The sequence below is a fragment of the Anastrepha ludens genome, chromosome 3 (assembly GCF_028408465.1).
Source record: "Anastrepha ludens isolate Willacy chromosome 3, idAnaLude1.1, whole genome shotgun sequence".
Taxonomy (NCBI): Eukaryota; Metazoa; Arthropoda; class Insecta; order Diptera; family Tephritidae; genus Anastrepha; species Anastrepha ludens.
In genome coordinates, this window is record NC_071499.1 from 104,631,233 (window position 1) to 104,657,929 (window position 26,697).

The 26,697-nt window shown below is 38.8% G+C and overlaps 1 protein-coding gene across 1 annotated transcript in view; it reads right to left on the reverse strand.

Annotated features, from left to right (window-relative positions):
* Positions 1–13,643: 13,643 nt before the first annotated feature.
* Positions 13,644–26,697, reverse strand: part of LOC128858684 (putative mediator of RNA polymerase II transcription subunit 29) — a 76,016-nt gene continuing 62,962 nt past the window's right edge. Inside the window, exon 3 of the mRNA XM_054095151.1 lies at positions 13,644–18,379. Coding sequence (XP_053951126.1) covers positions 17,254–18,379 — 1,126 coding nt within the window. The 3' untranslated portion in view covers positions 13,644–17,253. The remainder of the gene's footprint in view (positions 18,380–26,697) is intronic.

Sequence of the window (26,697 nt, forward strand, 5' to 3'; positions counted from 1 at the left end):
ACAAGACGACGCTACGTGCCACACAAGCAACGAAACAATTGACCTCTTACGGGAAAAGTTTCCGGACCGTGTTATCTCTCGAAAAGGTGATCACAATTGACCACCAAGGTCTTGTGATTTAACACCTTCTGACTTTTTTCTGTGGAGCCACGTGAAAGAGATGGTCTACGCCAACAGCCCAGGGTCGATTCAAGACCTCAAAGATGGAATTCGTGAGGCTATCGAGGAAATAGGGCAGCCACTTTGCAATTCAGTTATGGAAAATTTCATGAAAAGGATTCTGTCCTGTAAGCGTGGTCGTGGTGGTAATTTGCCTGATGTTATCTTCTACTATTAACGGCATACCTTCCTCTTTATAATGAAATAAGCATCCCATTATTTATATTAAAAAATATCATTTTTCTTTGAATATCAAAATAACACCTCTTATTGGAAAACACTATATTGGGTCTCCTTAATCTGGTCTAAAAATTAAAAAAAATCGTTTTTTTTTATAATTCGAAGGTATACCGCTCCCCCACGCGGCATCACAATGGCTACGCGCCTGAGTGTGTCCCACAAGACAACCCCTTCAACCTAACCTAACCTAGACCTATTTTAGATTTGTTCAATGGCTAAAAAAATGAGATTCCTATCTGTTATTTAGTATTTACCTATGCCGCTAAAGCTTTAAAAATTACCTTGGTCTACAAAATTGACAGTTTTTATGTTTTTTGATATGAGACTGCTTGCCGATGTGTTTTTGTGCGCGGAACACGATTCCGGAGCCCAAAAGTATGTGATCAGGGCTTATAGAAAATCGTGGGTAAAAAAACCCAAAAACCCAAACAATCGCAAACAATGGACCTTAAAGGGTCCTTATTTTATTCGAAGCTGTTTATTTTCTTTGGAACTTGCATACACAGTTATTTTAGTATCCAGGCGTCAATTTGAGTATAGGTTGAAGTTCCTAACACCTCAGGTTTTTCAGAAAAGGAGAGGTTAAATTCGCATAAGCACCGTTGTATGGATTTTTACGACGACTTTCTCAAATATATATACAGTGTACTCTCTCTTAAGCGAACACCCAAGGGACTCAAAAATTTGTCCGCTTATGAGGTGTCCGCTCAAGAGAAAAAAAAAGCAAAAAACTCGTAAGGACGTGGTGGTACGTACTGAAAAAATTGTCCGCTTATGGGAGATGCCCATTTAGGAGCGGTGTCCGTTCGGAGAGAGTGCACTGTAATGGGCACTTTTGCACCACAGAGTCGTCTTCAACATACAAAAAGACATCGAAAAGCAGTCAGATATAAAAAAAAGGGTAAACCTTATAGGCCGGTGTAATATTCAAGCTTTAGCAGCATGGATAAATATTAAATAAAAAACAATAAGAAATACTGTATGCCATTTCTTTTGCCCATGCAACATAACTAAAACAGGTTTTTTCGAATCATCGTAATGCATACTTATACATATGAGTATATTTTTTATTTTTGTTCTTGTTAAACATATAAAACTGTGTTTTGAATTTTTTGGGCATTTTTTTTTGAAATTTTCGGTACCTTGGTTTCAAGCACGTGGCAACCCTGGTCTCTCTAGTATTTGGAATTTTCAAAAATTCGATTTTTTCGATATTTCGAAAGGAAGTTCCAAATATTACAATATTATAGTTTCTACTGCCCATTAACTAGGAAGAGAGCTGTCCACGCGCCCCTGTACCTCTTTAAACTCGTTTTTCTCGAAACCACTTTTTCCGGCACGATCTACATGACAACTCATACAGTTTTTAATAATTTTTGATGCGGTTTTTTTAAATATTCGAAAGTGTTTTCTCTATAGTCTGTTGAGCCGGATTTTTAATATTTTTGTTAAAAAATTTTATAAACATAATTAAAGTGTGACATTTATACTTTTTTTAAAATTAATTGCAAAATTTTTCGAAATTCAAAAATTCGGCTCGACAACTATAACTACAACTTTATTTTATAAGAATTTTTTTTACTTTTTACAAATCCATCAACATTTCAATGAGAAATGATGCAGACCGTCGAGCAACTTTTTTTTCATTGAACTTTGGGTCTTTTTTATATACTAACAATGTATATTACGAGTGAATGTTTTTGGCAAAAGTAAAGTTTGCTATATCGAATCCCGCCCCTCAGCTGGTAATGACAAACCTCTGAATGTATTTCTGCCATGAAGAAGCTCCTCGTAAAACCATTTGCCATTCAGAATTGGCTTGAAACTGTAGGTCCCCATATTTGTGGAACAACATCAAGACGCACGCCACAAATAGGAGGAGGAGTTCGGCCAAACCCCTAAACAGGGCGAGGTGAAGCTGAAGCGGTTTTAAAGAAAAGTGGTGTTAATGTATCCAAAGACAATTCGAGGTCGTTTACGTGCAGAAAACTTCTAATTCCGGAGTACATTGAAAAACCGAGGCTATCATTATCACACATTGAAAAAGACTTGCTGGGCTAAGGTACTGGGCAAACGTTATATTCACTGATGAATCTTCCATTTGGGCAAATAATTGCATAACTCGGTCCTGGGGTACTACTGATAATCAACAACTTCAACGAACTGTTAAGCATCCATTCGTTAAGGATGTGGGCAAAAAGTAGGGTGCATTTATTTGTCAAACTTCGCGGGATTAAAATTTCGCTCTAGTTATTTTTTCATGAGTTGGCAGCACTGTTAATAACATCTGGGCCAACTTTCATGTGAATGTCATTATCAGTAATATATTTACGCTTGTGTTTACCAAACGACCAAGAGTGCATTTTTCGATTTTTACAATGTCTGATTTGATTGAGCAGAGAAGTGACATCAAATTTTGTTTGCGGAATGAAATTTCGGCTGCGGAAACGTTTAGCATGTTGCAGAAGGCATTTGGTGATTCGACCATGTCGCAGAAAAATGTTTATAAGTGGTACAAAGACTTCAAAGAGGGTCGAGAACGTGTTGATGAGTTGGAGCGCTCCGGACGACCAACGACGTCAACAGATGACCAACACGTCAATAAAGTGAAGGAGTTGGTGCTGTTAAAGACCTTACTGATATGATCGGAATATCAGAAGGATCTGTGAAAACCATTTTGAAAGACCATTTGGGCCTACGAAAAGTCAAATCTCGTTTGGTACCGAAAACTCTCAATTTCTTGGAAAAAAGTCGTTGCGTTGATGTGTGTGAAACAATGCTTTCAGACTATCAGGACAAGCTCAAATGCATCATTACGGGAGATGAGACTTGGATTTATGCTTACGACCCTGAAACAACCGACCAATCAAGCGAATATCGTGCTAAAGGCGAGGCCAGACCGAAAAGAGCACGTCAAAGTCGTTCAAAAATAAAGGTCATGATGACAGTTCTTTTCGATTTTCGTGGTGTGGTGCACTATGAAGTCCTTCCACCTGGCCAAACTGTTAATAAGGAATATTATTTGAGCGTTATGCGTCGTTTACGTGAAGAAATTCGTCTAAAAAGACCAGAATTATGGGCCCACAACTCTTGGTTTTTGCATCACGATAATGCACCGTCACACACTGCACTCGTTCTTCGTGATCATTTCGCCAAAAATTCCACGCATATCGTTCCGCAACCACCGTATTCGCCTGATTGGGCTCCGTGTGACTTCTGGCTATTCCCAAAACTCAAGAGACCACTCCGGGGAACGCGTTTCGAGTCGATTGAGGAAATAAAAGCTGAATCGAAGAAGGTGCTGATGGCTATACCGGAAATGGACTATTTGGCATGTTTCGATGTTTCGGGGATTGGAAAAATCGTTGGCCTAAGTGTATTTCATCGAGAGGGGATTATGTTGAAGGGGATGAAATTGATTTACAAGAATAAATAAAGATTTTTCATTTTACAACCAAATTCACCTTACTTTTTGCCCACAGTATTTGAGGCTGCTTCTCCGATAAATAATTTGTCCGTTTATTTATATTTATTATTTTTACCGCCAATTTGAATGCAGTTCTGATGAGTAAAACTTACCAGAAAGCATTATTACCGTCAGCTGTGACGATGACTGGAAGAACCAGCCAACTTTGGATTTCACAAGAAGACGATGATCCCAAGCAACGAAGCCAAAGGTGTGTAGAGTGGAAACAGCAAAATGGCATTGAAATGTCAGATTGGCCTTCACAGTCTCTGGATGTCGACCCCATTGAAAATGTATTTGTTAGAAATATCTTCAGCCAATACCAATACGGACTATATGACTCCGAAGAACAATTGGGTGAAGAGATTCCGAACAACAATAGAAGAAGAGGGGTGGAAAAGAGGTATGAAGCCTAGCTACAATACGTTGAATATATTTACTGACGGCTCGAAAATGACGGAAGGAGTAGGTGCAGATATTTATTGCGCAGAGCTGGACAACAAGCGGCCAATTAAGCTTCCAGACCTGCTGGCAGGATTTTTCAAGCGGAAGTCTTTGCGGTAGGAAAGGCTGCAGGAATAGCGCTAGCAAGGACATCGAGCAACTCCAGCAATAATGCTAATAAAGGCAATAAACTCATATGAAATTTCATCTAAAAAGGAAAGTGGAACTATCGTAGGTATCCTGACAAACCCCAATTTGCTAGCGGCGCACGCATATAAGGTGAGAATTGCAAACAATGATAGCTCCAGATTTGGCAATGAACTAGAAGAGAGGGAAACTCTTGAACACCTTCTATGTTCTTGCCCTGCATTAGCTAGAACCCGAAAGAAATGTTTAGGAGCTCTATAATACGAGAGGTTAGAATGTCTCTCGGGGTTAGAGCTTTAGAGCTTACTTAGATTCGCAAAATACGCAGGCTTATTACGAGAAGACTACTACAAGGAAACGTAAGGACCAAGCTTCAATCGGTATTACTGAGGACCAATAGGTCTATGTGATGGCTTTGAGCCAGCTAGGCCAACCTAACCATAACCTAATATCTTCATCGAAATGCAAGAAAGTTTGTCAAATTTGATAAGCGACAGCTTAAAGCTTGGCATAAAAATCAACTCAAAAAAGACCAAAAAAGAAATTTCAGGCCGCTAAAATTGTGAATGGTGTTTATGGTGCCGATATTGGAACAGTTAATTAGGTGCCATTTTGGTTTCATCGATTCCGATAAAAGCATATAAATAATCGAAGTTGACCGGCATGCCAGTAGTCGTAGCATCGCCCAGCAGCTAAAGATCGACCATAAACCAGTTTTCAACCATTTGCGCAAAATAAAAAAAATTGAAAATAATGAAGTTCTTTTTCCCCAAACTAATATGTAATATTTTTATAAGGAGCTATATATTTGTATGCACATTAATTAAATTATTTGGCTTGTCAAATATTCTTCAATTCGCGTTGAAAATTTAACAGCGAATTAATTGATAAGTATGTACATATGTATGTATGTATATAATTTTGATATATGCATTACATAACATAACGTAATTTATCTTTTTATTTTGTTTTTAAATTAAAGTAAACCTACGTGCCTTTCCGCAGCAAACGAAGAAGTTGAAAATGAATAGCAATTTGAGAACGAATAGCTTATGAATATGTTTATATGTATGTAGTAGTATGTATGTATGTACATTAGGGTGCATAGAAAAAAATTAAAATTGGTAAATTTTTGCCACCAGAGTTATAAAATTGATTTCTTTTAAGACTTCCACCAAAATATTTCGGAATTTTATAAAAATAAATCGAAATATTATTGGAATTGGACCTCGCTCATTTGCGTCTACGTTCCGACATAAGAGAAGGGCGATGTGACCAATTCTGCTATGACGCCTGGAACGTTCCTATGAGCGCTGTTCACGTCATGACATAAAAATCGTCCTTGACGGCTACAACGCCAGGGTGGGCAAGGAGGGAATTTTTGGTCCCACAGTGGGAAAATTCAGCCTGCACTACGAAACAGAGAGTACTGCCCAACAGACTAGCATGCATGAGAAATGGAGAACTGAAGAAGAAATCGGAGAGCCCGAAAAAACTGTGGGTATGACGAGGCATCTTATACTGATGCGCAAAGAAAGGATGCTGCCTATAGAGCCACGCTGCGATCGGGCGCAATGCGAGCTAAGAAAGGGAGAGAGACGTATTATCCGAAAGAAGAAACGAGAGACCGAAATACGTGAGTGCGAGAACCGTGAGATGTTGACCAATAGGAACAACGCGCGAAAACTCTACCAGAAAGTTCGGCGGGTTACGGATGGTTTCAGGACCGGGGCGTTTTTCTGCAAGAACAAAAGCGCCGAATTGGTGACTGAAATCCTGAGCGTATTTAAGTTATGGGAGGAACACTTTTCGAACTTGTTAAATGGTGACCACTTCGCGTGACACAGATAATGTGAAGATACAATAATCGTTGACGACGAGACTGTCGTTCCGCTATCCGACCATGAGAATAGCGATAACGCGGCTAAAGAACAACAAAGCCGCGGCAGCCGACGGACTTCCGGCTAAGCTATTCAAACATGGCGGCGAGGAGCTGATAGTTGCATGTATCAGCTTCTAAGCAAGATATGGTCGGATGAAAGCATGCTCGCCGATTGTAATTTAAGTGTGCTTTGTCCAATCCACAAGAAGGGTGATACTGCCAATTACTACGAGATTAGCTGTCGAAGTATCACATATAAGGTTCTAGCGAGCGTATTGTGTGAAACGCTGAGGCCCACCACCAACCAACTGATAGGACCTTATCAGTGTTGTTTTAGACCTGGAAGGTCTACCATAGTCCAAATATTCACAATGCGCATCAAACAAACAGTCGGCGCACTCGCGTATCGGCACCCTCGTCACTGTTGACAGTTATAATTTCGAGGTTGTCAAAGACTGCGTTTATTTAGGAACCAGCATTAACACCGATAACAATGTCAGCCTTGAAATCCAACGTAGAATCTCTCTTGCCAACAAGTGCTACTTTGGACTAAGTAGGCAACTGAGCAGTAAAGTCCGCTCGCGACGAACGAAACTAACACTCCACAAGGCTCTTATCATGCCCGTCCTAACGTATGGCGCAGAAGCTTGGACAATGACAACACCCGATGAAGCGACGCTTGGAGTGTTTGAGAGAAAGATTCCGCCGAAGATTTTTGGACCTTTGCACGTTGGCAACGGCGAATATCGCATGCGATGAAACGATGAGCTGTATGAGTTGTATGAGCTTTACGACGGCATAGACATAGCGCAGCGAATAAAGATCCAGCGGCTAAGTTGGTTGGGTCATGTCGTCCGAATGGATATAAACGCTCCGGCTCTGAAAGTACTCGATGCGGTACCAGCTGGCGGTAGCACAGGAAGGGGACGATCTTTTCTCCTGCGTTGGAAAGATCAGATGGAGAAGGACTTGACTTCACTTGGTGTGTCTAACTGGCGCCGATTAGCACGAGAAAGAAACGACTGGCGCGCTTTGTTAAACTCGGCCAAAATCGCGTAAGCGGTTATCGCGCCAATCAAGAAGAACTTCAGATTCACCTTAGCTGAATGGGTTGGTACGTCACTTTAATTCAGTAGCGCCCGGGTTTGAAATCTAGGGAAAAAAACACCAAGTAATAAAAAAGAACTTTTCTAATTGTGGCAGGCAATAACAAACCTTCGCGTTTATTTCTGGCATGAAAAAGCTCATTTTAAAAAACCAACTCCCTTTCGGTGGCGGTATAAAACTGTAGTTCCGTACATTTTTTGGAAAACATTAAGACGATTAGGAGAAGGAGCTTGGTCTAATACCCAATAAAGCGTGTAAGCGCCAATTATATATAAGTCTAAGACTGCTTTTCTATAAAAAATAGAATCCGATCATCGGAGCCCTCCTGAAGAGAGTTGGATAATCTTTGCCTCAAACCTATCAAAACACATTCGCAATTTTTTTCGAAGGGGTAGAATAGTCGTTTAAAAAGGGTTTTGTAACTTACATACAATGTAAATTATGGTCGGTTGATTAGTTATTTTATTTATAATTGGCGCGTACACCCTTTTTGGGTGTTGGCCGAGCTCCTCCTCCTATTTGTGGCGTGCGCCTTGATGTTGCTTCACAAATGGAGGGACCTACAGTTTCAAGCCGACTCCGAACGGCAGATATTTTTTACGAGGAGCTTTTTTATGGCAGAAATACACTCGGAAGTTTGCCATTGCCTGCCGAGGGGCGACCGCTATTGGAAAAAACTGTTTCTTCATTTTGGGGTTTCACCGAGATTCAAACCCACGGTGGGAGGTAGTTCCGGACCAACCCATTCGGCTACGGCGGCCTGTTGATTATTTACTTTTGAAAAATACTATTAAAGTACCGATGAGTATACTTCAAGGTTTTTTGGTTTATTAGAAAGTGTCAACCTTCCACATTTTGTGTTAGCTTTTAACGCCGTCAGAATAATTGACAAAAAACGGAAAACCCCATAGGGAGGAGGCCGATCTAGATGGAGATGCGGGACCTGGTTCTGTGTTCACACCTTCTAGTCCAGATTTGAGTACTTATTTTACAAGTAGGCTCCGTGGTCCATCTACTGTTGGTCTGCGTGTGTTAGAACGACCTGATCCAGAGTTTGCTTAAGGATAATGAGATATCCCCTTACTGGACAGAGTTTACTGCTTTAGATCAGTTCCTTTCTTTGTCAGCTCGTCCGCGATGCAATTACCACAACAATTTAAAACAATATTCGTTATACACTGCCTAGCTAGCTACCAGTGACTGAATTTTTGAAGATAAATAGGCTAAAAATGCTACTGCCTCGAAAAAGACAACAACAGTAAAATGCGTTGTTTTGATATGTTATGCATGGCTCAAGTTTCAGACCACATTGGCCCAACCCTCTGTTTCACAAAAGGATACACAGTTACCTTTCCTGAGAGGATCGAGTGGAAAACAAACCCGAAATGGATGAATGATGATTTACAAAAATGGTACACTGATGGATCAAAAACACCTTATGGTGTAGGAGCAGGTGTAGTGGGGCCCAGAATCCACAAATCATACACTCTCACCAGGGACACCACTATCTTCCAAGCGGAACTATACGCAATAATGGAAGCAGTAAACATCATGCAACCTAGAAACCACAAGAGAGTAAAGATCAAAATACTCTCGGACAGCCAATCAGTTCTAAAAGCTTTATATAGCTATACCTACAACTCAAAAACCCTCTTAGAATGCCACAAGGCACTCAATAATCTGGCATCCAAAAACAATGTTTCATTAATTTGGGTACCGGGACATGCGGGATATGACGGCAACGAAAAGGCAGACTTTGAAGCAAAAAAAGGGGCAGATGAAAACTTCATCGGACCTAGTCCTATGTTCGGATTCAACAAAAACAACCTGAAACAAAAAGTAAAATACTGGGCCAAAACTCTATTAAATCAGCATTGGAACAATGTAGAGGGTGTTAGACACTCCAAAAAGTTTCTAAGTTTCAATGCTAAAAGAGCTAACATGGCCCTCACGTTAAACAAAAAGAGCATTCGCACTCTCACAGACGCTCTCAAGGGTCACTTCACCTGCAACAAACACTTACATAAATTAGGCATAACTAACACCAGCACCTGCAGATTTTGCTGCGAAGATGAGGAGTCTATAGAACATCACATCATCGAATGTCCGGGGTTGACGCATAGAAGGAAAAGGTTTTTAAACAAGTTCATGCTTACAGATGAAGACCTTCAATCACTCCCTCAGAAGGAGCTGGTACAATTCCTAAGCATACTTAACAGTCAATAGACAGCATAGGGTGCACAATAGATCAATATGGTCGCAGTGCTAAAGAGCCACACCTTAACCCTTTACAACCATTAACCATTAACCATTGATATGTTATGCCTGTGCAACACTGCATATGATGAGCTCTGATTCGATATTTTTATTGATAAGTGTGGTATTTTTTTGCACAAATTTACATATGACGTCCTCTCTTACAAGTTTTATTTGTTTTTTTTTAATCAGTGAAAAAATTAATTTATATTCGTGCGATGATTTATTACGATATTCGACGTTGATTACTGCGATAGGAGTGCATTGATCTCCTTACTTCGCCTTTCGGCGTTGAAGTACCACACAAGACGATCTTGTGACATATCGCAAGATAGAGACATCCTTGCACTTTAATGGGAGCAGAATATGTACATTGAATATTACATGAAAAGTTGGTTGTCAAGAAGATTTATTCTCGTTGGATACCGCATAATTTGTCAACTGTCCAAGAAAATACCCGTGTCTCAGTGGCGGTGTTTCAAAGCATATCTACGGCATTGTAACATTGCATCTATGCATGTAAGCCAGAAACAAAACACCAATCGACAGCATGGGTGTTCCAATGAGAGCCTAATCCAACAAAAGTTGTTCGCGGAGAAGCACCTCAAAGCAAATGGTCTCCTGAAAATAATTGTGGCAAAATCTTGTCATGTCGCAATTGAACTACTAAACAAACTTTAAATGGTTGTTTACCAGAATTTTTCGGAAAATTAAGGAAAACCAACCGCCGAAGATGTATCATCGCTCACCAATGCATTCGCGTATCGGCTCACTCAGGATAGCTTGTGAGCACTCAAAAGATCTAATTAATGGGTCATCCTCCTTATAGCATTGCCTTGGCACTAAATAATTTCTTTTGTTCTCGAACAACAAAATATAAAACGCGAGGTAAACGTTTTTCCACGTTTGAAAAAGCTGTTCAAGCTTTTAAACAGCTGCTTTTGGAGGTATCCACTTCTGAGTGGCAGAAGTGCTTCCAAATCTATTTCAGGCGTACGCAGAAGTGTATTGATTACCAAGCAGAAGATTTTGAAAAAACAAAATAAAGAAAGGCATTTTCATTATTATTTTACTGCGTTTTCATTATTGGGCGCCAAATGTAAAAGGCAACCCTCCTATAAACAATCTGCCATTCAGAGGCGGCATTAAACTGTTTGTCTCTCCATTTGTGGCTAAACTTCAAGACGCGCACCACAAATAGGTGGAGGACTTCGGCCAAACGCGCAGCAAAGGATGTAGGCGCCAATTATATATTGTAGATATAGCGCTTTCGCGGCTGCTTCTTGGCGAGACTTAAATTTCTTCTTTCTGGTAAGTTAGAACCGGCTGTAGACTGACTGTAATTGTCCTGCTTGTTTTTCCATTGAATATAGCGGATTTGTGGCCGACTTAGCCGAATATTTTTGTGCGTGAGATACTGGCAGTACAGGGTCCGGCTTGCGCAGCTGATGCACGGATTTATGACGATGATTTACCTTTACTTTAAGGTATGTTTTTGCTTATCGCACCATTACGCGTTACAATGATGCTGGTAGCATCGCGAAGAAGTGAATTGAGCAAAATTTCCGACGAAGTGCCAACCAAATGGCGAAAGAACTGAAAATATCTGACCTTAGCATCCATCGTATACTAAAAAATGATTTCAAAGTCAAGCCTTACAAGATCCAAGATCTAAAAGGCACATGATCTCACATCAAAGCAGCAGCAAGTCAGCTTTGAGAGGGCGAAGGAGTTGCTTCACTTGGCCAAAAGCGGTCAATTTTCGAACATTGAGTTTTCTGACGAGACAATTTTTCAAATTGAGCGATTCGTAACGATAGGGTTTATTTCCCCGACCGTACATACGAGAACTTAAGTCTTCGTTTTGCGACTTGGAGGCCGCACCCGCCACACGTAAAGGTTTGGGCCGCTGTAACCGCAGATGGGCGCTCTCCACTCGTTTTCATCTAGCCTGGCGTCAAGGTAAATCGAAATATTATCGGAAAAGTATTCTGGAGGACGCTTTGAAGACGTGGGCAAAAAAACACATCGGTGGCAGATCATGGACGTTTCAACAGGACTCGGCACCGTCTCACAAAGCTCGGGTAAAGCAAGAATGACTAAAAAACAACATTCCGAACTTCATAACTTCCACACAATGGCTCCCAAATTCACCAGACGCGTATCCGATGGATTATTTTCTTTGGGTCATTTTGGAGAGCAAGGTCCGAACTAACAGATTCACCAGTTCGCGGCGCTGAAAAAAGTCATTGTCCGCGAGTGGGCCAAAAATACCTGCAAGTCACATTTGGGCAGCTTGCGATTCGTTTCTGGACCGTCTCAAGGCCATAGTCAAGGCAAAAGGTGGTCATATCGAGTAAAAGTAAATTTATTCTTAATTTTGTATTATTTTCACACATTTTTTACTTTGAATTGAATAAAAGTAATTCTCCAAACTAAATTTATGGCCTCTTTAATTGGTTACACTTCGAGTGCCGCACCCTGTAGATTAGGGCGGGTCGATTTAAAAATCGCTCATTGCTCTGTGAAAATCGGTTTCTAGGGATCAAAATAAGAAACTTTGCCGAAGGAACCATACCTCTAAAACGAATTCTGATGTCCCCCCATTTGGGTCGAACGAGAAATCCCACTTTGACCCATTTAGAGTGCTCCAATCGAGCCCAAATGTATGACCGACCCCCACTAACTTTGGACGGCCGATCCACCCATGCCAGTGGCACACCCCCTGGAGCTCCCCTGGGGGGTTCCCCATACAATCATTTCAAAATATCACCATTTTTGGCCTTTACATGAGAAAAGAAACTAAAAAGTTCGACCCAAATTGGGGAACATCAGAATTCGTTTTAGAGGTATGGTTCCTTCGGCAAAGTTTCTTATTTTGATCCCAAGAATATGATTTTCACAGAGCAATGGGCGATTTTTTGCCTCCACACAAATCGCCCCGGCCTACTGTAGATCCTTCGCTCAATTCCTGCTTTAAACATTAAACAGTAAAAGCCTTTTGTAAAGAGCACGCCCCGACAAATTTCAGTGAACATTTCTGTCTTGAAAAAAAGTTTTTATAAAAAGTACCTGCCACTCGCAGGGGACTTGTTCTAATCACTTGGCACTACACGCAATGGTTGTATGCGCGGTGTCGCTGTCGTTTGTTGTCGATACTTATCGAAAATCACTACCATAAAACTGAAATCGTATGTCACTGTTTTTTGTTGCTTATCTAAAAAGTGTAGACAGCATTTGGAGTATTGGAGCGTATAAAAAAAGAGTTCATTGTATACAAATTGCACATTCAACCAATGAAGTAAAAAGCAGTGTAGGCGCAAGCCAGCCAAGTAGAGAAATGAAAGCAAACGAAAGTTCATGCAAAATTTGCTAAATACAGCCAAATACGAGTACTTAGAAATCGCTAAAATCGTGAAAGCGAAAATCTTAATGCGCACCAAATGCAAAAAGATATCCAACAACAACAACAACAACAAAAACTAAAGTAAGCTGAATCTTTCTAGAGAACAACGCTGCGGAAATAGAAATAAGTAAATGAAAATATCAATTTTTTTTGCTGCAAATATTTCAATACTTTTATTTGTTTTTTGTTTGTAATTTTATGTTTGTATGATTTTGTAAATTTGTTTATGGTTTTCTCTTTATGATGAAAGTAAACTTTACGTAGTTTATTTGTTCTATATTATAAGTAATTACAAGTTAAGTTTATGCAATAACTGTAATGGTAATAATAGCATTTATGCATGTATTTTTATGTATATATGTATGTATGTTTAATAAAAAAGAAATTAAAACTATAACTAGATAGTAACAGCTAAGAAACTTCTTTTTTCTAAAGTATGCGGTTTGTTTGTGTAGTTAAATTTTTTTTTTTAGTTTTTTTTTTTTTAGTTTTTATGCATTAGTTTTGCATTGCAGTTTAACTTAATGATAATAGAAACAGGAAAATAATAGCGAACATGTTTGGTTTTTATAATTTTTATATAATTTTACGTTAACTTTAATAAAATACGCAAACAAATATTAAGAAAACATTAAAAACAAAAAAAAAATCAATTCAACTTTTTTATTTTTTTTTTTGTACAAATTGGCAAATGTTACAATTAAAAGGAAAACATATTGAGTTGCAACCAAAACGTTAAGCTCTGTGTGAGAGTGTGTGTTTTTTCATGGAAGCCAAGACGAAGCGCAAAAAATAACAGTTTATTGCAACCAAAGGGTTTGCACAATAAGATTCCAGCTCTTAAGTGAGTTTGAAAAGCAAAATAAAATGAAAAACACAAAAAAGAGAAAAAACAAAACAAATTTTTGCTTTACAAATTTATACATTTTCGCATTTTTTTGTATGCATTATTTGCAAATCTAAGAAACGGCGAGTTTTGTTAATTTTTTTGTTTTTTGGTTAGAAATGAAGAGCTGGAGCTTCAATCTTTTCAAAATTGTAAATGGACAACAAGCGAACTGAATAAAAAATATTTTTTTTTAAGAAAATTTGCATTGTAATATATTTTGTTTTTACTGCTTTTTGCTTATAATACTTTATCAATGCTTTTTTTCGTTTGCCTTAAAAAATTAAGTTTTTTGCTTTTGAGTTTGCTTTCCATTTGTTTTAGTAGTTTTATAATAAATTTAACCTAAATATTTGCTTAAAGTAATTTCCGTTTTTTTTTGTTTTTGTTTTTTGCTTTTTTATAGTTTTACGGATTTGTTTCTTTTGCTTTACGCTGGAGTTTGTAATTGTTTTTACAGTTTCTTTTCTTTGTTTTAATTTGCATTGACTTTTTTATTTTAACTTCTCTTGTAGCGGTTTTTATATATTTTTTTTGTTTATTTAACTTATTATTACTATCACAGCCATTTTTTGAAATAAACAAATTCCTCTGCAACTCGTCTGTCTGCTGCGTTTATACAACTCTGGTTTCGCTTGCTTTTGCTAACTTTCAAAAATTACAATACAACATAATTACTGTTTTTGATAGCCATGCCTATAATTAACAATTTTCAATTTAATCTTTACACTTTTGTATTTGCATATTTTTTTGTTTTTTTTTTCTGCTTATTAATTTTTACATTTTGTAGGCTTTGCGGTTTTTGTGCTGTATTATCGGTTAGGTATTACTTTTTATAAGTATTCCTTTGCTGTTTTCTACAATATTAACTTTTTGTTGCATAAAAAATTTTAATTGCACTTCTTAACTGAAAAGCCATTTAATTTTTGCTGCTCTAATTAACACCTTTTTTAAATAAAAAATGCATTCTGCAATAGAAAGCCGGCGAATTACGAAAAGAAAATGCTTGCAGACGCATGCGATTTTTTTCAATTAAAAAACAAACCAAAAATACACGACTCGAGACATTTTACAGTTGAAAAATATGCAAAAAAAAAAAATTAACTAAAAAGGCTAACAGCTGAATAGAGAATTTCTTAGTTGGTAAGAATATAACATTTATTTTATTTCAAAATTCACCTCATATAAAAAGAGTTCCATTACAGCACGCTAGATGTCATGGAATAGCTTCGCACGATTTGCTTCTACGCTTCTCTCTGCAGTTTCGCGGCGGTACTAGACTCTGGCGCGTATTCAGTTGCCAGCAAATGTAAAAAAGCGCCCCACAAATAGCGGCATAAACGCCAGTCTAGCATTCATATTATATTCTTTGCAAAGGAATATAATACAGCGAGAAAGATTTGCCTTTAAGCGGCACATGACCAAAAAAGTGTGAAAAACAAATCTCCGAGTCAAGCTGGAGGTGCCCACAAAAAATGTGCCAGCAATAGAAATCCCTTGCTGGCGTCTGTTTTTATGCAATGCGCCGTCTTAAAAATGTGAAAACAACCAGGTGATTGGGAAATTTGGTCATAGCTGAGATCAGCTGAGTCTAAACAACTGATTTTCCTTACATTTGCTTACAGTGTGCGCTCCATTTACTATTCCATAAAAAAGTTGGAAGTACAGAAAAATTAAAAATTATAATATAAATGTGCATTGGCGTGAAAACGTCTTTCGAAATTGAAATTCATAAAAATTATATTGTAGTTAATTGAAAGTTAGTATTTTTCTGCGCATTAACCGCTTTGTTCGAAACCTTGCATTTTCTCTTCATTCATTCTCAAGTCAGCTGTCAGCTTAATGAGATTAGGGCTGTTATTTGCACATTAAGTATTTAACAGCCACCTGCAAATGGCCGTCAATGCTAAGTAGAAAGTGTTAGCAGTTTTCATATGTACAGGATTGTACAGAGCTAAATGGCTTACAGTCGTGCGCCCCATTTTGGGGACATTCAAAACAAATTTTGCGTAAAGCAAAGGATACCCAGCTTTTACATGCGAGCGAGAGAGAGAGAGAGAGAGAGAGCTCTACACCTCTTCAATGCTTCAAATTTTATATTGTAAAAAAAAAAATCGCCGTGCAGCATAGCATATGTTTTTATATCTGTTATCTGTTGTGTTTTTTTTGCTTAATTTTTGAGCTTGCTTTTGTTTTTAATTAGATCGCCGCTTTCAATAAGTCATGTGAAACCTTGTTTTGTAATCAAAAAATATTTTGTGTTTTGACTAGAAAACTGGCATTTTTATCGGTAATTTTTTGTTAAATATTTGTATAGAAAAATATTTAGTAGTTATATTTTTATGAAAATATTTTAGCAAAAACTGGTAAAATCATCACTTCCGTGAAAACCAAAACTGCCAGAATTCATGTTAGCTGCAAAAATATGTATGTGAGTTATTGCAATTTCAGTTGTGAAAAAAACCAAAACAAAAAAAAAAAATAAAGTTTTACAAATTACTATTTATACGAGTAGAAGACCAAACCAAAAATTTCTTGACGATTTTTCTTTTAATTTTGGCGCTTCACTACTTTTGAAATCACACCCCTTCCTGCGTGATCTCTGTTTCCCGCCCACTTGACTCACTCTACAAACATACAAACTATAGGTGTGTATGCATGTCTGCTGTCTTCTGCTTGACTACATTTTCTTTGATTTAGTTATTTTTCAATGCTTAACTTATCTATGTATGTATGTATGTGGTATTGTATAATTGTATGCTTATGTATGTGTATATAATTTTTGTTTTTGTATTTGCTCGCTTAAAAAATAATCATATTTGTTGGAAAAAACTTAAGCTACATACTTAGATTTACAATTTTTTTTGTTTCTTTTAGTTGCAACCAATTTGCGGCATGCTTTCATTTCTACTTTTAATTTTTCTCATTTCATTGTAAATTATGTACTTCTCCACATCCATCTCAACATATTTTTAAAAGTTAAGAATGTTTTTTGCAATCATTTTGCTAAACTTAACAATGCGTTATAAAAAGTGTTTTTGTTCTTTTTTTGTTGGTTGTTTTTGTTTTTTTTTCTTATTTTATTTTTGCGTAAATTGCATTTAAGCCGCATAAATTCACAAAGTGAAAAGGCTGACAGGTCCCGCATATACACACATATACCTGTTTCGCTTTGACACGTCATCACTCGCCCATGCCTAATCTCGAATCTCTCTCTTTCTTATAGTGAGTGACATGTTGCCTGCTTTTTACTGATACTTTCATGTCTCCAACGATGTGACCACCAGATTGTGGAACACACTGGCCGATTCGCTCATCATCGCCGCCTGACCGCACGAGTCCACGCTTGGCGTGGGACTGGGTGTACCCAAACGTAGCGCATCCATTATAACCTCAAAATCCTTTTGATTTTGATTGAGATCGAACTCCAGTTCCAGGTCATTGATGCCGCTGCTTATTTTTTGTCGTTTATTAGATGACATCGGTCCCATGCCCACGCCCATGCCCATGCCCATACCTACGCCTACACCGACACCCATTCCCAGACCTAAGCCCACACCCACGCCCATGCCGCCGCCTACGCTCACCACATCGAGCGGACAATCTTCGATGGCGGATATCAGACGTTGTTGTGGTATGTAGAATTGCGAAAGCGCCTCACGCACCAAGCGATCACTCTCATCCTCGCTGCGCAGACGTTTGCGCGACGAAATGGCCTTCTCCAGTTGTTCGGCGCCCTGGGTGATCTCTGGGTCAATTAGTGGCATTGGCGCATTGATTTCGCTCAATTCACGATCGAGTATTTCCAGGTCATTATCGAGATTGCTGCTGGATAGCTGACGTTTGCGCGAGTTTGTGTGGTTGGCAGCAGGGACGAAGTATGAAGAAGAAGTGGTGGCAGAGGAGGGCGACGAATTGGCAGCGCTGGTTGTTGCAGTGGCGGAGGAGGTGGCAGTAAAGTGCGTGGTGTGCGTGGCGTGTGGGAAGCAGATGTTATTGGCGATGGTAGCGTGGATGGCCGACATGTGCGAGGTGATGGCGGTGGTGGTAGAGGTGGTGCTTGCGGTTGTGCAGTCACTGTGTGACGCTAAATTGGCAATGGCGACGTTGGGGGACGAGTGTAATTTGTTGTTGTTATTATTGTTGTTGTTGTTGCAGTTGAGATTATTTTCGTCGCGGCTGAAGATGTTATCGAAACCACTAGCGCTGCTGCCGGTGGCGTCGTGAGTGCGCAAATTGTTCAGAGAAATGCTGTTGTTCGGCGTTGGGTTGACGATTTCATTGCAAGCGAATTTATTTGAGGGCGGATGATTGGAGTTGTCAATGCCGCAGCTGTTGTAGGGATTAAATATGTTATCGCGTGCGCTTTCTGGCTTCACATCGGATCTGTAACGAGTGAGAAAAATAAAGTGTGAGTTAGTAAAGTTGCGCAAATGAATTTACCAAGTCTTAGTTTTATGCTACACTAAGAAATTCCAGTGGTGGCAACCCTATTTGCTAGTACACTCAAATATATTCATTACAGGTTAAACGGTACCTACGGCTCATATTAAATTAATTGTACTTAACTGTTAGCTTAATTGTCAAAGGCGAAAAAGCGCAAAGCATGTGACAGCTTGCCTAGAGAAGAAGAAAAAAAGCAAATGTAACCGGCAATGCAACAACACAGAAAAAGTTCGCATCAAAACTTTCACTTGAGATGCGCAGCGCACATACGAGTTGCCGCAACCGCCTAAGCGGTGTGCACAGCAAAATGCATTAAAATGCAACAACAGCAGGCAAAATCAATGCAACGCAACATCTGCTAAAGCGCATAGCCCGCAGGGTGCAGGACAGATGCCAACGACGAAGCCAAGCCAGCAGTAAAAGAGCAGACAAGACAACAGTAATGAAGGCAATCGGTGGTAAAAAAAAGGTAACTGGCAGGGGAGTCAAGGCTGGATGGTTGGCAGCAGCTTAGCTTAAGAAATCTAACAGGCGCGCGCTTGTTTAACATGAAGGCGCACTTGCGCAGGTCTTGGCAGTGTTAATGCAAGCATTAATGTGCTGTGGTGAGTAAAGAGATAACAATGAACGGTTTGAAAGCGGTTGGATAGTGGACTGGGCTTATAGTCTATGCGCTAGTGGTGGCGCTGAAACAGCATTTGCTAGCAGAGACGCAGCATATAGCATACAACGCTGACGGCGCTTCACTTATGCGTTACGATGACTGATTAAATGCAAAATGTGACGCGCAAGCAAATGTGCGTGTGTGTGTGTATGTTTATGCTTTTCTCCCCGTTGACACCTTGGCAACACGTGGAAGTGCGAATTTATGCGCGTTAATAGTTCGCACGCGTCGTTTGCTCATTACCGATATTAGCCGATTGGGAGATGTAGGGCGTGGGACAGAGAGAGAGTGTAAACACACACACACATGGACACGTGACGGCAAGCAACTAAATTGTCAGGAAAGCAGCAGACAGCAAACCCTGCATCATAGCGCGTTGAGTGGCAGACATTGGCGCGAATAGTTCAATTGACAAAAGCAACAACGAAACAGGTTGTGCGGCCGAGCCCAGCAGTGAAGTAGATGAAGTGAAAAATTCAAAGCAATAAAAGGAAAAAAAGAATGCATTATACAATGCAATACGAGTACAGCAGCATTAAGCTAGCATTTATAGCGCTCCATACTCCTATACTCCCTGTCGAAGCGACACGCAGAAGGAGTAATAAACAAACCAGAAGCAGAACTCACTGAATTAACGCGCATTGCGCTGGAATAAAAAGTCATAAAAATATACAACAATGAGAAATCACAAGAAGCAGAATCGCCACCGTGTGTAGAGTATCGGGCGGTCGCCTCAAGGGTCGCGCATGGTAGCTGCTATGGTGAAGTGGTAACGCAGCAACTGTTATTAAATTGCAATACGAGCGGTAAGTTTTTAATTGACGTTAAAATACGACGAGCAACAATGGTCAGTCAGTGGCTGTTGATTTGTGCTTTGGTAGCAACTGCAGGAGCTGTAATGAAACGTAGCAGCATAGCACTTAGCTACCTGGTAAGGATCTGTAGCAATAGTGATTAGCTAATGTACACGTGTGCATGGAGTACAATGTGATTGGAATGCAATAAACAAGTAAACTAGTCATACCTGGACACGCGCCGTAAATACTGAGTGGGGTTAATGGTGGCGTGTGTGGATTTCAGTAGAATTTACAGGCAGTAAAAGAAATACGTCTGTTAAGGCTTATGACTTTTAATTGCGGCAATACTGCGATTCTAATGGCAACTAAGTAAGTGGCAGCAGTGTGGAATGCGAGCACAAAAGGTATGCAAATAGGTGGATTTAGGGCTCTACTTAAAAGGGGCAAACACTTAAATTTTAATTTAATTTAATGCAGTTGTAAAAATAAAAATGCATAACCTTGAAGTGTTAAGCTGCGCTGCTAGCACAATTGATTATATCCTGCCAATGGTGAGGAGCACTACAGTTTTTTGACATTTTCAGTTGGCTATTGCGACTTTCGTAAGCTGATTTTTTCTCGAAGCAATCGGAGAATTGCTGATTGCCGGCAGTCGTCATGCGTATGGTTAAGTAAACAGCAGATTGTATTTGAAGTATTTTCATGTTAAGTGCGCTCATCCATGCGCAATTATGGAACTATAAAATTATTGAATTAAAAACAACTCGACTGATGAACTGAAAGACACAGCAAGTAAATCGTTGCATGGTGGCGAAAGACGTTCAAGTTTCGTTGTAGTCTGAAGAGAGGTCTTATGAAGAGATGTGCAACAGTGATGCCAGATTGTTGGAAATTTCCCAATGCCGATTAACGCAAGAGCAAGAAGTGAAATTTTTACATTTAAAGGGGTATTTTTGTAACCAGTGATGCCAGATTGTTGGAAACTAACGCAAGAGCAAAAAGTGAAATTTTTACATTTAAAGGGATTTTTTGTAACCAGTGATGCCAGATTGTTGGAAATTTCCCAATGCCGATTAACGCAAGAGCAAAAAGTGAAATTTTTACATTTAAAGGGATTTTTTGTAACCAGTGATGCCAGATTGTTGGAAATTTCCCAATGCCGATTAACGCAAGAGCAAGAAGTGAAATTTTTACATTTAAAGGGATTTTTTTGTAACCAGTTATGCCTGATTGTTGGAAATTTCCCAATGCCGATTAACGCAAGAGCAAAAAGTGAAATTTTTACATTTAAAGGGATTTTCTGTAACCATCGGGGGATTTTTTTTTTGAATATCCGTTCAGAAGCGAGCTAATGTGAGCTATCGAAACAGCCCAGGATATCTGGTTATCCGTTCAGAAGCGAGCTATTGTGAGCAGTCGAAACAGCCCTGGATATCTGGTTATGCGGCTATGCGCTGGGCTCGAGATACGCCTCGTAAAAATCCTCGCTTGTTTGTGGTTATGTTTAAAGTTTCTGTTATTCATTTAAAATCACGTTTGCCCTTTGATGACTTCTTTGAAGAATTTCTGTTTTTAGATCCAAATGTTGCTTTTTCGATTTCCTCAAAAGCAGTATCGTAAAGCTTTTTGCATAGCAACGTATGGTCTGTATGTAAAGGGTTTTCCAATAACAGTTGTTAGATGTTAAACAGGAGGGATGATTAACGATTTTTTATGGCCGGAATTGTATGGTATTGATCTGGACAACGTTTATTTTCAACAAGACGACGCTACGTGCCACACAAGCAACGAAACCATTGATATTTTACGGGAAAAGTTTCCGGACCGTGTTATCTCTAGTGTATGTCAATTTTTACGGTTGCAAAATGTGCTACGGTTGAGCTCTTTGAGAATTTGTTGGTGCTTTTTTTTACAAAGTGGGTAATTGCATGATTCCCCCGCTTTTTGTGAGAAATTTGATCGAGAATGTGGCATCACTGATTTGCAACAGCAACTATCCAACTGTTTAAAGTATGCCGTGCCTCAAAGTATGCAACTATTTGTGATCAGTAACCTGAAAACGTAGCCAACCGATTGAGCTCAAGCTCAAGTTTGCTCTCAAGCGAATTAGAAGAAAATCGCAGGATTTTTCAATTTCTCTAGAAATCGTATTCATGCTGCGATTAGGCTCAAATTCAAAACATACATATATTCGCTAGACGAAGATTGATATTGTTTCTCAAAATTGTGGCCGTGTGTACTAGAGCTCAATTGACTTTCAACGAGTGAAATCTTTAGCAACATTATACGTATTGTTGAGCCCATGAGCCCGCCGAAAAACAAATTTGAACAAATTAAAAAGGAATTCTTATTTTAAATACAATACAAATACAACAAACAATAACCACAGGGAACATCATTTCATATGAAATTGGGAAAAAAACCAACAACCGTTACTCACACGGCACATACTCAGCTCTATGTGGGTAATGAGGGTTTGCTCTAATCTCTAAAATAGCGATTATAACTTCTACTGCTAGCCACTATTATTGGTTTTACTCTTCGATAAAAAAAAACCAATTGATCTACAGCTCGTAAAGTCAATAGAGACCATTAAAAAATGTTATTCTTATTTTTAAAAAGGACTCTTAAACCTTTCTCATCACCACTTTGTTCTAATGAAAAAGAATGCTACAGGGTTACCAAAATTATTTATTTTCCTCAAACTTTAGCAAATAATTAATTTAATGCGGATTATGCCGTTTTTGTTATTAAGAGAGAGTTTTTGTTCGCGGATAATTTCGTCAAATGTTGCAAAAGGGTTAAAAAAAGTTCCTACTTAGGCTCTTCAGCTTAACAACCTATAAGCCGCGCATGAGCAAACTCGACTATAGCAGCAGACGCGAAAAGACGTTAAGTGCCGTCACATAAATGGCGCTTGCACTTCCCAAGTGTCGTTGTTGCAGGTAAATGCAAAATTTAGTTTTTTTTTTTTGAATACAATTATTTCTCCAGAATTGAAGACAGAATAAATTTTATAAAATATGACAAATTTGAATTAAACTTTAATTAAAAAAAATAGCTTTTCCTGGCTTCCATAAGCACACAAATGTATTATTTTTTTTTTTCAGCACAGTTTTACAGAAAATATTCGCTTTTGAATTTAGCTGTACGAGGAACCGACGATGGCTACACGCCACCTTAATCAAAGCGAAGTGTGCATAGCTGCAAGGCGCTCAACATAATAAAAAACGATTCAATAGGCTCAGTAAATTAAAAAAACAAAACTTTACATTTTCGCAAACTCACTCGAATATGCCTTCTTAAAGTTGTATAAATAAATAATTTGGCGTCTTCAATAGCTACCTTTGTGCTTGCGCCTACATACATACATACAGCAGACGTTTGTATGTGTGCATATTTACACATAAATAATTCAAAGTTTGGCGTGCGCTCATGGCGGAAGAGCAGCGGAAATGGGGAAGTCAAGTTGTAAGTAAAGCAAAAGCAACTTTTCATGCCACAAACGACACAGAAGCAGTAAAGGCACGCGCACATACATAGGCACCAACACATATATGTATGCACAACACATACAAATACCGGGCATGCATACTGAGTGGAGGCTGGAAGATATTTCATTACGTTGTGATGGAATCGAGTGCCCTAGCAAAGAAGACGTTGCATAGAAAAGCGTCGTGAAGCTGTGTTGCAAAATGTTGCATAACTCTATGAAGCAGTAACGTATGTAAGTAGCGGCAGAAGTAGGCATAAGAAGAATGCAAAGAAAAAAAAATGATAAAAATGAATAAAAAATAAAATGAAGCAAAGTAATTGAGCGCTGTTATGTAGGTAAATGAAAACCCAACATCAATTTTTATGCGCGGTAATGGCGAGGAAGCAAGAGAAACGTACGTACAACAAGCCTAGATAGAGGCTGTGTGTTTGTGTGTAGCTTTACGACTGAATCGTGATAAGGAAATCCCCCTGCAAAGCGCCATTTATGCCTCAAATACGCTGTGGCATACAATTAGACAAAGTCATCGAATGATGAAATACTCGTACACAGCCTGTGCTTGTGCTTGGCTGGGCCGATGGTTGCTTGGATGGCTGGCTGGATGGATGTTTGGTGGTGCGCGTGTACAGCAAAGTGTGTGTGTGTGTGCACAGCCAAGAGTGGAGCAAAGAAACTAGGTCGCCGTTGTGTGTGAGTTCGAGAGCGAACGAGTTGAGTGCAAAAACACAATAATAATTAAGCTTATTATAAATGGCGAGGTTGTTTGGTGTTTGCGGTTGTGATGGTTGTGGTTATGGTGTTGTAGTTGTTGCAGTTGTTGCCATGTATCGTTACTACGACCGAAAATGAAAAAAACTAAAAAAAAACTGAAAACAAAACATAACCAAAAGCGTAGATGATGAAAAGTTGCTGCGCAGCAAACAAGTAAGGAACAAAATTAGAAGAAATGACGAGAGGGAGAGAGAAAAAAGAAAACATAGTACGATTTGAGCAAAAAAAATTGAAAAAAAAAATTGAAAAAAAAAAAAATTGAAAAAAAAAAACAACAACACTGCTTCAATGCAGCTTGCCACTTGAAGCACACTTATGTGGCATATGTATTGTATGTGTATGTATGTGCATTTACTTGGTAATGAGTAATAATTTAAAAGTGCACGCGGATGTGGCTACATACAGCGAACAATTGGAAATTACCGCAAATGCAAACGTAATCGCTCAGCAATGTCAGTCAATCCATCAGCTGTGAAATGGCATGGTTACTCACATGTAAACAGGCAACATACATCTACACAAAAATATACATATATACCCACATACATACATACACACATACTCACATACATATCTAGACTTTAATCTTTGATTTCTACCTTCAATTGAAACTAACTCGCAGTTTGGAAAGTCACTATACATACTTATATATGCATGCATGGTTGTAAGTATGTATGTTTGTATGTATGTATGTATGTATGTATGTATGAATGTGTGTAAGTAAGTATGTACGCACTACCTGCACTAAAATTTCCCCCTAATTTTCCAAATTTTTTCTACACCCGAACTTAATGCTGCAAGTGAGCTCCAAAACATGCATACACACACACATACATACATATCAGTTCGCCAAGCGCTAGCTAGAGACACACTAAAATTGCTCAAAAAAGGCAGAGAAATATGCACACACATATATGCATATATTCATACATATTTACATATATACATAATTGCATATATTTACAGAAAAAAGCATATCTTTACATACATAAATATTCACACATACATACATATATATACATACATAAGTGCCATCAACGCTGTCGTAGTTGCGCTGTTAATGCCGTCAAGTGTCGCTTTTAATGCAACATATACCGAAATTTCTGGGATACTGTAGAAAGACGCCGCCACTGGCATTGCGGCCACAAAATCAACAACCAAAACGACGACGACATGAATAAAGAACACAAGCACACAAAAACGCAAGCGCAAACTTTATTAATGTAGAAATGAGGAAAAAATACGCGTAAATGCGTTGGCAAATGTGTAAGTGTATGTTTGTATGTGTGCGTGGGTATGGGAAAAGTAAAATGTCAAATAAAAATGAAAGTATGTAATCTCACATAAACACTAATGAATACGCGGCCTTATACGCGCATGATAGAGTTGTGCGTGTGTGGTTGTTGTGTGTGACTTGCTGCTATGGCTCAGTTATATTTACTTATAAAAGAAGAAAAAAAGAAAAATATTATAAAAACCTAACAACTTGGTTAATGTAAATGGCGATATAAAAATAAATGAGTTCAAGCTATGAAAATGTGAAATTAATAATAACAATCAAGCGATGACAGCTGTCTACGGCGCGAGTCAATAGTAACGATAATCGACAACTAACGGCTGTAAAACGAACGATGACTGCGTGAGTGGCCGTTCGCAAGTATTTACGACAGGCGATTGCTTAATTAAGTAAGGTTTTTTGCACAATACGTAAGCGGCAATTGGAAGTAAATGTAACAACAAATGTATACATACATACATACACATTTCATACTTTAGACAAATCTATTTAACAGACTTTTAAATGGTTTGCTTGCTTGCCAATGGATTCTCACTTCTCACAGGAAAATTACGATTTTTTCTCAAGTTTTACTAAAATAAGTTCTTAAGCTAAGGTTCTGCATGAATAATAGTTTGGCGTTCGGCAGGTAGAAAGCGCTACGTCTACTAAGTTGTTTCTTTAAAAAAGCTCACCCATTTGCATGTATGCATGCATCAGCGCGCATAATTTCGCAGAAACATATTTTGTATAAATATTTCCCCAACCGCTGCGCAAGTGTAGACAACACAAAACCAATTTTCATAGAAATATTTATACATACATATAAATACATATATACATATGTCTACATACATATATATATGTAGTCAAACAAATATGTGTGCCTCTAAGCATGTCACGCCTGTCGACCAGCAGCAGTCCAAGAATAAGCGGAGCAAGAAGCAAATCAACGAAATCCGGCACAACCAAAAACCACAAGCAACAGAAAAAAAAACCAACACTGCTGACAACTGTTAAGCAAAAACAAACAAACAGCATAAACAAGTGAAAAAGAGCGACCGGCTGGGCAACAGTGAAGCCCACGAAAAAAAAGAAAGCGAATGAAAACGTAGGCATGTAGGCAGGCAGTCATTAAGGTGGGGAATGCTTTGCGGTGCGAGTGTGGGGCGGGGCGTATACGTGTTGTACATATTTGACATATGCCAAAACAGCATGTGAGGGCGCACAGTTGACGAAGAGCACAAGCACAAG